Below are 14,040 nucleotides of genomic sequence, written 5' to 3'. Positions count from 1 at the left end.
TCTCATCCTCTGTTAACTTAGCAACAGCATCCATGTGGTGCTCCTGAGGCTGCAGAACATTCTAAATACTTACCACATTACCTTAAAAGATTCCTCATGAGTAGCTAGGGCATTGCCATTTTCACTAGAGAGAGGTGGGAGCTGAAGCACAAATATGGTAAACAGCTGCCCAAAGGCACATGGTGAGAAGGTGATGTAACACACCCAGACCCTCCCTCTCTCCAGGGCAGCAGGGGACAGTGGGGACAGTTAAAGACACGCAGACATATATCTTGAGTAATAAGGCACTGGAAAGTGTTGTGGCGTCCTCCTCTCCCAGGGTGACGGGGCTCACCTGGGGGAGTCTGATGAGCTCACCTTCAAGAAATAGCGTGATGTCATCTGTTGGTGCAGGGGAACGCCAGGTCCTCAAGGTGCTGCCTAGATGCGTGGAGCTCATGTGCATGCATTTGTCAGTAAACTAAATAGACCCTTTTATCTTTGGTGAAAACAAACACCAGCAAAACCATAACCCAGACTCCCAACCCGTCCTGAAACATCAGACACTTCGGGTTAGGTCATCAGAGTGGCACCTCCTGGAAGTGAGCTTGTGTGGGGGCAGTCTTCTCGGATGTGAGCGTGTTAACACACTGCTGTAGTGACACGGGCTTAGATGTCCCTCTCCCTCCCTGAAAGCCAAACCTGACAAAGAACCTCTGGGTGACAGGGATGCAGGGCTCAGTAGACTGAACCACTAGCTAAGCATGAGATTGGGAAAGACAGAGGCTGGTCAAATGCATGCGTGTTTTTAAGATCATTCTAAATTGCCTGCTCTGTACACATAGCTCTGCCCTGATAGTTAAGTATGTTGCCAGAAGCCACTTGCACTGCCCACCCCCCGCATGGAGCTCTGACAGTGGGGGGAGCCGTCGACACTCAGCACACCTGGCTGTGCCATGCTGACACTGGACCTGGTGACTGATCATCCCAGCATGGGGATATGGACATACATCTTAGATAAAAAGACTAGAAACTTCTTCTGGCTTCTTTCTATGCCATGAGCATTCTTGACAAAGGTCATTGGCCTAAGAGTCCCCTCCCCTTATTCCTTTCAAGTGTCGAGACAGAGAGAGAGAGACCACAGAGAGACAAGAGAGAGAGAGAGAGAGAGAGAGAGAGAGAGAGAGAGAGAGAGAGAGAGAGATCTTATGTTTCACACGGTTTTGGTTTACTTTCCATTGCTGTGATAAAACATTGTGACCAAAAGCAACTTGGGAAGAAAAAAGTTTATTTCATCTTACAACTCTCAGGTCACACACTGCATCATCAAGGAACTCAAGCCAGGATCCTGGAGGCAGGAGCTGATGCAGAGGTCATGGAGGGGTGCTGATGACTGGCTTGCTTCCCATGGCTGGCTAAGCCTGCTTTCTTAGAGCACCCAGGACCACCTGCCTAAGGGTACCACTGCCCACAGTGGGCTGGGCCCTCCACATCAATCATTAATCAAGAAAATGCTCCACAGACTTAGCCCAATCTAACTGAGGCATTTTCAAAATTGGGATCCCCTCTCCCCAAATGACTCTGGCTTATATCACATTGACTTAGAGCTGACCAGCACACACACATAAGGAAAAACAAATAGAATACGATGATGACACTGTCACTCATGTTTAACAAGTACTTATGGCCATTTGCTTCAGATATTTTCCTCTTGAAGAAAAAATATTACAGACAATGATTGAAGATCCAGATTGACATGATAGCAGACACTTTTAATCCCAGGTCTTGGCAGGTAGAGGCAGGAAACACAGGTGTTCAGGGCCAGCCTAGACTACATAGCAAGTTCAAGGCCAGCCTAGACTACATGAGACCTTGTTTATAAAACAATGAATAGTTCCCCCTTGGAGCCCTTTCCAGCATCATCTTCCCCAGAAATAACTGCAATTCTGCAGTGCATCCTGGGCATGCGTTTCTTCTTTGGAGGCATTATGTCCTAGATACAGATTACTTCTCTGGGGTACTATATCCTAGGTACCATTTATGGTACTAGGTGTGCTATATCCCAGATACCAATTCAGTCCTCTGTGTTGTTTCATTCCTGGGGTTTAACACTTGTTATTTCTTTCACTCTGGGTTCTCTAAGAACTAAACCCAAAGAGGAATTACTAATACTTTGCTCCATGATAATGAGTGCATGACCAACAAGTGTCCAGATATTTCCCTCAAGTTCCCTAGGCCTTTCTGGATCCTGAATTCTCCTCTGTGGCCCACTGCCCCCTGTGCATACCACAGCCATTTTAAGGGCTTCATACACCTCTGACTAAGTGCTCTGATCTCTCTGCAGGTGTCGGCTCTGTCCAGCGCTGGAGGAACTGAGAACCTCATCCTCCTGGAGCAAGAGAAACACAGGCCGCATGAGGTGGGCTCTGTGCAGTGGGCAGGCAGCACCTTTGGGCCCATGCAGAAGAGCCGGCTGGGAGAGCATGAGTTCGAAGCCCTCATGAGGATGCTGGACAACTTAGTGAGTTTTCTGGTGTAGTCCTTCAGACCACTCCCTGGAGGCCGAGTCCACAGGACCGGGCAGCTCAAAACACTAGGGACATGCAAGAACTGCCTCTGTCATGGTTCAGTTGGTGAAGGCCTTGAGTTTGTGCTCACTTGAACAACAGTCTTCTCCATTGCTTGCCGTGCCTCCCTCTGCTAAGTGCTGAGACATCCTCATGTCTGTCTGTGTTCTTCAAGGGAAGTAGCAGTTCAGCCAAGTCTGAGTGCCTCTCCTCATATCCACAGCTCTTCACCATCATCATCGTCAATATCCGTTAGCCCATGCCTCCTCTGGAGTTGATCCTGCTCCATCCCTAATGTCACAGTGTTTCTACTGAAAGCCCATCACACAGCTAGCTTCCTTATTCCAAGCAGGAACTTTACATTATTTTGTTGCGGTGAATGAAAGAGACAGTCCCATAAGAATTAAATGGTTGGTTCCTTAAAGGGTACAAGCGGACAGCATGCCCCTTCTAGGAGCTAATGACTGGGTTGATATTACAGAAACTCAGAGGAGAGACTTCAGGCACAAGAGGGAGGGGTACAGTGGGGAGCTGGGACTGTTCAGAGAGGTGAGGAATGAAACCCATTTCAGGACATTCCTGTTCGACTCACCTTCCTCACCCTCAAGGTCACTTGACTTTATCATGTCAAGGTCATTGCAATAATTAATACTCTTCCTCCTGTCATTCCCTCCAAGTCATTTCTCATCCTGTTGCTAGGCTGACCGCGAGGCAGGCTTTATAACGATGAAGCGTGCATTTGATGATGAGATGGGGAGTCCTGGCAACATCTGTGTGCTGAATCATTGCCCCTAAACCAAGCACCAGGACTGTGGGTGGCTTCCTACGGGAATCCTCCCAAAGCTTCGAGAAGCAGAAGATTCCATTTAAAGTTTCCGAGAAGAAAGAAAGGAGGGTTCTGACGCAATCAGATAGATTTCACTATGGAATGTTGGGGAAAGGTGCTGTGAATGACCGAGGAGCTTCACCCAGCTCTATTTTGACATTATTTTAAAATGAATGTTTAAGGTTAGCGTTCAAAGTGACGGGTTTCCTCATGGTGTCGTCATACTTACGCATCATTGTGTTCTCATTTCTCCCACCTCACTGCTGCCCCCACCCATTGCCCCTCTAATTGTTCCTCTTCTTTCCCTCAGTCCCCACCTCTGCTTCCCTGTGACATACATGCATTACCCTGTGTACCTCCTCCTCACTCATGATCCCCTTTCCAGTTCTATGACCTGCAAACACATGCACACACAAATATACACAAGGACACACATCTATCTATAATTTTAAATCTAAGTTATTTTTATCTTCATGTTAGCTACTTTGAAAACATTGGATACTGAGTGGATGGCTTGGTATGGAATGAGTGTCTGGTATTGCATAATGTTAGACCCCAGCACTGCAAAATTATTATTATTATTATTATTATTATTATTATTATTATTATTATTATTGTAGTAGAAAGCAATACTACTTACAAATTCATCAAAATCATTAGCATTAAGCAGGACTCATTATTTGTGTGTGTGTGTGTGTGTGTGTGTGTGTGTGCTGGAGATTAAACTCAGGGTTTCACATGAGTCAAGCCATGGAGCTTTGACTCCCAGCCCTTTTGTTCATGCAGAGGATCACTAAGTTACCTAGCTGGCCTTGAGTTTGTTCTGTAGTCCAGGCAGGCCTTAAACTTGTCATGCTCCTGCCTCAGCTTCCTGATCAGCTGGGATGATGAGCCTGAGTGGGCAGGCCCATCTCAATTTAAAAGTCCTGTGACCTTAGCCTGGCTTCTCAGTTGTCTGGTGGATAATTAGGGTTGAACTGAGTCCAGGTGTGGCCCTCTAACCCCCACAACACCTGGTTCTGGTTCTGTCCTCTCAGGGATACAGAACAGGCTACACATACCGGCACCCCTTTGTCCAAGAGAAAACCAAACACAAAAGTGAAGTGGAGATCCCGGCCACAGTCACTGCCTTCGTGTTTGAAGAAGATGGTGCCCCAGTCCCTGCCCTGCGCCAGCATGCCCAGAAACAGCAGAAGGAGAAGACCCGCTGGCTTAACACGCCCAACACCTACCTGCGGGTGAACGTGGCCGACGAGGTGCAGAGGAACATGGGCAGTCCCCGGCCTAAGACCACGGTGAGAGGTCAGGGATGGGTTGTATTGGAAGGGAACAAGTTGTGCAGTCTTCCAGGTTCCTGTAGGCTGTGCTCAGGCCCCAGAGCCTCTAACACCTCTTTCTTGAACCCCTTTATTGAGGTTTGGGGTGTGAGAGGCAGGTTCTTCCAGAGGGCAACAGAACTGAAATACTTCCATCAGGACAGATTCAAGAGAGACTAGGATCTGTGTTTCACCCCACAACCATGGGGCCTTCGGGAAACTCCTGGGAGGGCGCCCAACACTGGCCTAGGGTCTGGCTCAAACCCAGGAGGAGGGCCGGTGAGCATGTGTGACCTTTCCTCTCCCTTTTTCCTCACTCACACAGACCACTATTTGATTTTTTTTTCCTTTCTGTTTTTCACAGGTCAATGTGCTTTCTTTTTTTCTTTTTTTTTTTTTTTTTTTTGGCATGTACATGGATGCACATGTATGTGGCTCAAGGTGGATGTCTGGAATCATCCTCAATAGCTCTTCTATCTTATTCTTTGAAGATAAGCCTAGAGCTGGATATTATGGTTACATTTTCTTGCTCTGGGAATCACCTGTCTCTGCCTTCCATGGCTGGAGTCATGGGGGTGGGGGGGCTCTCCACCCATCCAAATCCCTTGTGTTTGAATGGCAGGTGCTGTAACCACTGGGCAATCCCTCCAGTCCCACTGTGTTTGAGTTTTCATTAATAAAAAAGTGGCCACAGCCAGTCAGAATAGGTCTCTACCAGATGCAAACCCAGTCACCTGGACCTGAAGCCCAGGGGTGGCCTGCCCAAGGTTCAGCCCCTCCTCTCTGATGTTCGTTATGGCCCACTGGCCTTCCTTCCTGGGTCATCTATCACGCATCTCGGCTCTGACTCAAAGAGAGAACAACTCTGCATGACTGACTGGCCTCCCATGGTGGTGCCCCCCACCCCCCCGCCCCCGCTGGCCTGTGGACTCCACTCTGACTGACTGGCCTCCCATGGTGGTGCCCCCCACCCCAGCTGGCCTGTGGACTCCACTCTTACTCACCTGCCTTGTCTTGTCAGTGGATGAAAGCTGACGAGGTGGAGAAGTCCAGCAGCGGCATGCCCATACGGATCGAAAACCCAAACCAATTTGTGCCTCTCTACACCGACCCCCAAGAAGTGCTGGACATGAGGAACAAGGTGAGTCTGCTCTCCACCTTGCTTTTCTGAAGGAATCTGGGGTCCCAGAAGCACAAGCCAAGCTCCTGGGTTGGGGGAACTCACCAGTAACCCTGATATGACACTATAAAATGTGTGAACTACATCCTGGGCCCAGTGCCTCATGCTGGACTTACAAGGTCCTGTGGTCTTCTGTAACCCATTTATGCAGCAGGGCACTTGCCTTACACATTAGGTATGTCTGAGAGACATATCCACAGAGTGGCCTTTCATGAACTCAGAGTTGCTTGGGACCAAGTATGGCAGCAGCTCTCAGGACAGACAGATCATGCTAGAACAGAGAGGACCGGCTGCTGGCCATAGAGGACCTTGTCAGACCCACCCCAGGCCTCACTAGACACCAGAGGGCCCCTCCATGCTCTGACCCCTTCCTCTCCCCTTTCCACACAGATTCGAGAACAAAACCGACAAGACATAAAGTCTGCAGGGCCTCAGTCCCAGCTCTTGGCCAGCGTCATCGCCGAGAAGAGCCGGAGCCCGGTACAGCAGAAGTCACCCCCACCTGAGGGGGAAGCATATCTGCCTCCTGGGGCTGGGCAGTGGGACCCCTGAGTCCTCAGGCCCGCTCACCCCATGATCTTAGGTGCCGGGCTCTTGCTGCATAGTGAAGGGCCACCACACGGGTGGCTGTGAGGTCAGGGGGGACAATGTTGGCTCACTCCTGGGTGCACCGGAGAGGGAGCAGCAAGTAATAGCCCATCTGCTCATGGGAAGGCTGCTGGCCAGCCCCACACCTCCCGCCATTGGACCCCATGAGGTCCTCTCTCAGTATCCTTCTGAGTTCTGGTGGCCCAAGTGTTTCTGTGGCATCATCTGACTAGAGTTCCAGGGCACAGTGAGAGGGGTGTGGACAGGACTGTTGTGCCTATGGGGTGGGGAGGGTAAGGAGTGTCCATACAAACCTAGGTAGAGTTAGAAAGCATGAAGTCGCTTTTTTCTATGTTTGAGATGGGATGGCATCTTGTCTAGGGCTTGGCAGCAGAGTGGCATTGCAATTCCGCCTTGTGCAGTTGGCATCATGGCTGTCCATGGCTCTTGCAAAAGGTGTGACACTCTCCTAGACAGTAACAAGCGGGAAGTGCCAGGGCCCGTAGAGCACGACGTGAATGTGATGTGGTGCTTACAGATCAGGCAGCAGCAAGTCATGCATTCACACCTGCCTCCTGACCCTCCCAACTCAGCCAAGTAGTGAACTCTGAACACACCACAGGGTCAAGGATAGAAACGGCCTGTGATCCCAGAGGGGTGAAAGGTCAGCACAGAGCAGGAGTGTTCAAAAGCAGCTCTGCCTTCTCAGCAAGAGCTCTCATTAGCCTGCCTCCCCCTCCTTGGGATCTGTCTTAAACTCACCATTGACTCTGAAACTGGTTGCAATAAGCCTATGACTGTCTCCCTTAGCCGTGAAGCCCATGAGCTGTGACCAGAAACCCTGGGTGCTCTGGGCTCACCTCCCCTGGGGCTTCACTCTGTGCTCTTCCTCCACGGATATTGAGCAATGCCTTTGGATGGGCTGCAGTAAGGACACTGACTTAGGGAGAGGGTCTGTGGTTCGGTCCTCCCCTTGAGCAAGAGGGACCAGATGATTCTTGGAGCTTACCAGTGTCCTGGCTAGTCAGATCTGAGTCAGGGACTCCACCAAGGTGCAAAACAGAGGTTCAGCCAGTGCCTCTGCCAGGGCCTGCTGAACAGGCAGCTGAAGATGCTCGATGAAGGATCTGGCCCCTTGGTCACTATAACTCCAGGACTCACTGCTTGGACTGAGAATGCTACAGCCCCACCCCCACCCCCACACCCCCCCCACCCCCGCCCCGTGTCTTGCTGTTTTAACGCTGTGTACTGTGGCTTGCACTGCTGTTGGGAGACAGGGAGGGGCAGTGGGGGAGGGGCCTGGCATGCTGCTTGCTCTAGCCAATGCTGTGCTTGCTAGACTTTGTCTGACTGACTCTGGGCAACCGAATGTACGCACAGTCGTGGCTTGGAAGTGTCCATAGATGGGATTGCAATAAAGATGTGTCTTCTGCTTGGGAGCATCTTTGGATTTCATTTCAAGAGCAAAGGGTGGACCCCCATATTCACCAGGACAGTTACAAAGTGTGAGGGGGCTATAGCAATGGGAAGAATGAATGAACCCTACCCCAAGGCCCCAAGCTTGGTTCCAAGGAGCTACCTGCCACTTCCCTAGCAAGACAGCTGACTGCCACCTGAGTGTGACAGAAGCTCCAGCTTGGGCCCCAGCACAGCGTTCAGAGAGCAACACACACTCTGGTTAACTTTCAGTCTACAGAGAGCCAACTGATGTCCAAGGATGACGCAGATACCAAAGATGAATCAGAGGAGACAGTGCCCAACCCCTTCAGCCAACTCACCGACCAGGAGCTGGAGGAGTACAAGAAGGAGGTGGAAAGGAAGAAACTAGAACAGGAACAGGAAGGTAAATCCGTGTGAGCCATAGCTGCAGGACCTGCCAGCCTGCAGGGGAGAGCTCAGACTCCTCTTGACCCATCACCAAATAGCGCTATTAGCAGACTATAGCTAAACATGACCCACCACCTCACAGCTCCAAGGGCAGGCACCTTTGTGACTTCATGGCCCTGCTCCACTGGCTATGATGGAGTTAGGACTTATAAAGTACTTAGAATTGTTAGCTGTAATGAGATAGGTCTGACAGTCACATCAAGTCTGGAGTGAGTCTATCAGCCTGGTAGCCAAGATTCTATCAGCTGATGCCTCTCTCCTTGCTTCCGAATCTGAAGTCCAGCCAGTCCCTCTGTGTTGAAACTCCTGGTGTCTTGACTTGCTGGGTCATGCTTTTGTTCCTTTCTGGGCTAGAATGAACCAAGTCATCTACACCACAGGCTCTACTTCAAATCCCTCTCTGGCTAGAAAGGCATCCCCTCACCCTCCCACTCTGCCCAGGAGCACCTGGGGCCTGAAGCCCACTTAGACGAAGGTGTAATTTACCCAGAGTGGGGGCTCCACCACCACTTCTCACCCGGGGTTAGACATCTTGTCAAGCACTGCTTCCTGCCTTGTTTGGAGTTCGAATGTGCCAGCTGGAAAAAAAAATAGGAAAATGTGCTAGGGATTGCCTGGAAGGAAGGTGTGAATCAGCTGACTTAACTAGCAAGCTAGCTACTGTGAAAAAGCTCTGGGTGTTCCTAAGGAGACCCAGCAATGGCTGGGGGCTCTGCTTCCATCCGTGGAAGTGTTCTGGGGCTGGCCCTTTGCAGCAACACCTGCAGAGCCAGGTGCTGGTCTGGCACGTGGCATTCTTCTGGCACCTTACTTCCTCCCAGGGGCAGCTGTGTGGTAGACAAGGTGGAGTATAACTCTGGCTGTCCCCGTTAGCCTCCCTAGGAAGGAGCAGGGGTAGATCTGAACTAGGGAGGGCCCAATAACTCTCCAGCCAGAAGAGACTAAGTAGAAAGCATTGGGCTATATGCTCACCCGCCCCTCTTGACTCTGTGACTTCTGTGCTAAGGTGGGTTTCTGTTATTTTCAGGGGAGAAGGACACAGCCACAGAAGAGCCTGGCTCACCTGTAAAGTCCACACCTGCATCTCCGGTGAAGAGCCCGACAAAAGCCGGGACCAAGAGTCCAGCAGTTTCTCCTTCCAAGGCTTCAGAGGGTGAGTGGAGCTGAGCCGGCTTCAAAAGACACCTGTGTGGGAGAGTGGGTCGTCTGTGTGCTGGAAAGAACTGTTGGTAGTTGGTAAGGGTTTGTAGCGGGAGGGTGGCCTTGCTCCCATGGGAAACGCTTCCTCTCAGACAGTTCTAGGCAATCTGGGTAAGATTTGGTTTGTCTTACTAGTAAACGATGCTGACTCAGCCAAAGTCCTTCCAAGCAGAGATAAAGGACTGGCCCACAGCCTCCCCATCCCCAGCTGGCCAGTTGCCCCATCTGGTCCTTGGGTGTTGGTGTGGGGAAGGATCTCTTTAAAATGAAGGCTCTGCTCTGTCAGGTCTGAGATGGGGCCTGAGACTCTGCATTTCTCAGCGGGCATAACCTGATGATGTCGTTCCCAGCCTTAACTGAGCACTGGGATCCCCTGGTGAACTTAGGTGGTTCTGTGGCCTGGGTCCCACCCTCAGCATTTGTCCAGGGCACTCTAAAACGGGAAGCAGCTAAAAACTGTCATTAGAGAGACACAAGTTTAGACAATAGAATTCCAGGCCCAACCAAACTGCTGATTTGAGTAGTTCAGAGACCCACTCTGTGCCTCAGTTGTCTTGTATGTCAAATGCTCCTCCTTGTTACAGTTCTGTGTCTAGGGGGACTGTTGATGGCAGCCACTTTGAAGAAGTGAGGGAATAATTTGAACTAGGACCTAACTAGGATTGAGGCATACATGGCAGCAATGCTATTGTGGTCCCTCGCCACCTCCATGCTGCTCACAGAGTCCCTGAGAAACATCAGAGAGGACACCATGCCACCCAGAGAACAGGCTCTGCTGGGCTGCTGGGATCCCCTTCCTAGGTGATGGGTCGCATGTGTGATTCTGGTAGCACCTCCACCCCGAGCTTCCTCTCCAAGTCGATCACTGCCTGGCACAGGCCCAGCCTTGCTGGAGAAAGCCCATCTGCTTGAGGCCGGAGCCCCACGTGGATGTCCTTCCCTGCTCCCCACTGGCTGTATGTGATCACTGTGTCTCCTCGTGGTGTGCTGTCAACTTGCCCACATGTCTTCCTTTCTCTCCCCATTTGTGCCTTCGTCAAAGGACTTTCCTCTGAGTCTGAATACTTGTCTCTGTAGTAAGTATAGAGAGGCCACTTCCTAACTTACCTGGCCCTTGCAACAGGGAGGGAGGAGCTTTTCAAAAGAAACCTGTTCCCCACCCCCAAGGTTTTCTTCTTGCATCTCACAGCCCCGCCTTTGGAAAGCCTCTTAGATGTAAAATTCATGACCAATTCCACCTGTGCTGTGCATGGACTAGGCTTCCTGTAAGGGATATGGACACACACACACACACACACACACACACACACACACACACACACAGAGAGAGAGAGAGAGAGAGAGAGAGAGAGAGAGAGAGAGAGAGAGAGAGAGAGAGAGAGAGAGGAGAGAGAGAGAACAAGTCTCATAGAGAGGGAGCTGCAGGAGAGTGTAATGGTCAACAGGAATTAACCACTGGCCCCACTTTGGCACCTCTAAGGAGCCTCTCTAGAACTTTGAGCAGAGCCTGGCTTCTCTCAGGCCCTCAGATACCTCCTAGACATGGGCAGAGGACCTGGCCTGTGTCTGTCCGTTAGTCCATGCATGCAGGCTGTAGGGAGGAAACAGGGCGAGCCTAAGAAGGGCTATGGTAGAAGGGGCACAAATCAGGGGATTCTTGTCAGCTCCTGAGAAGGACAGAAAACAGGAAGAGTGTGGATGGATAATGTGAGAAATCCACGGGGTCTGCTTAAGAAGTATTAGGGAAATTTATTAGGATAAATTGAGAAAATACACTCATGAATACAGAACCAAGTAGACAGCTGAAGTCATCCTCTGATCTAACCGGGAGCAAATCCACCTGGCAGTTCGATCACACCAGAAGGCAGAAAGCAGGGAGAAGGGCTCATGACCCTTCTCCCTTTCCTTTAAGAGGTCATGTACAATCCTACAATGACAAGAAGCACCGCCTCCTTCCGCCACCATATAGCCCAAGGTCATGGGTGGAGCAAATACCACTACAGATGGCTGGAACCGCCATCCACTCACCATTGTGTACCACACTCACTATGACCAGAGCTCTGGTTCTCTCTGGTCCAAATCTTCCCCCTTCATGGGGCCCATTGCACTTTGGGTTGTAGAATAACAACAGCTATAGTTTTCTCTAAAGATGCTTTATTGCCACAGACAGCTAGGAGCATGGCTACCTTGACACAGCATGATGTAGGTGGGAGCCGCAGTGCGGTGGGGCTGTGTGGTCTGGACCAGGTCCTCGGAGCAGGCAGGATGGACTCCGGCATGGTAGCTGTGTTCCCACATGTGTCCTATCCATCAGATGAAGGGTGACTGTTTCCACCATCTGTCACTGTGCTCCAGGTCCTCTCCTGCTGAGTTTCCCAATGTCAGTCCGCATCATGTTCTGGAATCTGAATCTTGCTCCATCGGCCTCTCCTCCTCCACATCTGCTCACCATGACACTTCCTCTCTTTCACTAGACCCTGACTGATGCTATTCGTACTGACCGCAGCCCTCACGGACTGAGCTGCAAAGAACTAGCTCCCGTTTCATGTCAGATGTTCACAGATTAATCCATTATTTCAAACACGCCACTCAAAGCACTTCAGAGGGCTGGGGAAATGGCAACAATGGATCTAAGTGCTTGCTGAACAAACATGAAATCCAACCAGGCGTGGCAGGCCCTGTAATCCCAGAACTCAAGAGACAAAGGCAGAGGAGCCCCAGAGCAAACCCCCAGAGCTGGTCTAGCCAATCGGTGAGCTCTGGGTTCAATTAGAGACCCTGACTCAATAAGTAAAATGGAGATCCATCGAGGAAGACAGCTGACATTAGCTGTGGGCCTCCGAGAGAGAGTGAGTGTGCGTTAGGAGAAAATTAGCGATTTTGCAATGTGCTCACATCAATCCATTCTTATTAAGGACTGTGCTCTTTGAATTGTAGGAACTTATTAGTCATTGATTCTGTTAGCCTCCAAGACCTGGGCAGGTTAGCTCTGTAGCATCAGATCACTATCCAATCATGGTCCTCAGGGAGCTAGTTCTTCTGTGAACTGACTGGAGTTGACTGGGCTTAGCTTAATAGATCTGCAGCCCTGTGTGATATCAGCCAAGACCACACACAATCAGCTGTGAGCACGGCTAGTCCAGGACTTCCAAGACAGTACACACACACACACACACACACACACACACACACACACACACACCCCGCTGGCACCATGGTGGGGACAGGGAGAAGCAGGGCTCAACAGAGACCCTGGGACGGCTGAATTGGTCTCTGTCTCTGTGGTCCACTCTCACTCTTCCTACCCTCCACATTTTCCATTGGTGTCATTGGACTTTATCCATGGGGGCCTATGTCTCCCAAAGCTGTCAGGCAGAAGTTTCTAGACCTTCTTAGGTCTTTGGCTTAAGCCCAGCCCTGCAGCACTTCCTGCATCTAATTGCTACCAGAAGTCATGGAGCCAACAGGGCCTGCACGAGCCTGTCAACACCAAGAGGCTCTGCACACTAGGGTCTGACTGTCCCACATGCCAACAGTATATCCAGTACTGGGGGAACTTGGAGTCTCAGCCAAGGTGAGCCAGTAAAAGGAGCGAATTCTGAACCCCAATGTCCCAATGTACAGCCAATGGTCTTTTTTTTGTCAAAATGGCCTGATGACTTGATAAAAACAGAAATTTAGAGAGGTGGGGATGCGGCTCAATGGTAGGGCACTTGCCTAACCTGTGAGGCAAAAAACACACATTTATACACACACACACAGACAGACACAGACACACACAGACACAGACACACACAGACACAGACACAGACACACAGACACACACACACACACACACACACACACACACACACACACACACACTTTGTGACCCACTGTCTGCTTCAGGGCCTAACATGGAGAAGGGCTGCATTTGCACAAGTTGAATCTGGACCACTCTTTCAAACCCCGATGTTCTGGAATTTAAATGAGGACAGAAACTGGTGCAGAGCTCTGCTGGCCAGGCTCCTGCTCACAGAGCCTCACCAGGCTCTTCTGCTTGCCAGCTCTCTGCTCCCTGCTCTGTGCTTTGGGTGCCTCGTGGGCCAGCACGATACCCTGGCACTGCGTCAGCAATGATCATGAATAATACTTTTTCCCAACCTTTAATGAGCCTTTCTTTGGCTTCTGCATGCAATGGTGAAGAGCATTCTTTTCATTAGGGAAATATAAACCATGCATGGCAGTCACCAGTCCTGCATGCACTGGAATATAGGCCAGTCTGGCTGGTGTTGAGTTGAGAAGCACCTCCCCAAACCCAGTTCCAGGCCATCCCCTTATCTCCCTTTGCTGTTGCTGTCTGAGTTCAGGCCAGGCCAGCAGTCATGTGTCTAACCCAGGGTGGAGAGATGAGCATGTTCCTGAAGAGGCCAGGTATCTTCTGTGGAACCGGCATCTGGCCTCACACAGAGAAAGCTTCAACCATGTTGCTGCTGACCAGAAGATGGCCACATAGAA

General features: G+C 50.6%; 1 protein-coding gene across 2 annotated transcripts in view; it reads left to right on the top strand.

The window, feature by feature from the left end:
- Positions 1-14,040, top strand: part of Add2 (adducin 2) — a 104,973-nt gene that overhangs the window by 81,130 nt on the left and 9,803 nt on the right. For both annotated transcript variants that reach the window (XM_052722055.1, XM_052722056.1), the window contains exons 10-15: positions 2,324-2,500; positions 4,410-4,667; positions 5,710-5,829; positions 6,259-6,348; positions 8,146-8,299; positions 9,371-9,496. In XM_052722055.1, coding sequence (XP_052578015.1) covers positions 2,324-2,500; positions 4,410-4,667; positions 5,710-5,829; positions 6,259-6,348; positions 8,146-8,299; positions 9,371-9,496 — 925 coding nt within the window. The remainder of the gene's footprint in view (positions 1-2,323; positions 2,501-4,409; positions 4,668-5,709; positions 5,830-6,258; positions 6,349-8,145; positions 8,300-9,370; positions 9,497-14,040) is intronic.

This window comes from Peromyscus californicus, unplaced genomic scaffold (genome assembly GCF_007827085.1).
Source record: "Peromyscus californicus insignis strain IS unplaced genomic scaffold, ASM782708v3 Scaffold_6__1_contigs__length_162567912, whole genome shotgun sequence".
Taxonomy (NCBI): domain Eukaryota; kingdom Metazoa; phylum Chordata; class Mammalia; order Rodentia; family Cricetidae; genus Peromyscus; species Peromyscus californicus.
This window is presented reverse-complemented; position numbering and strand designations above follow the sequence as displayed.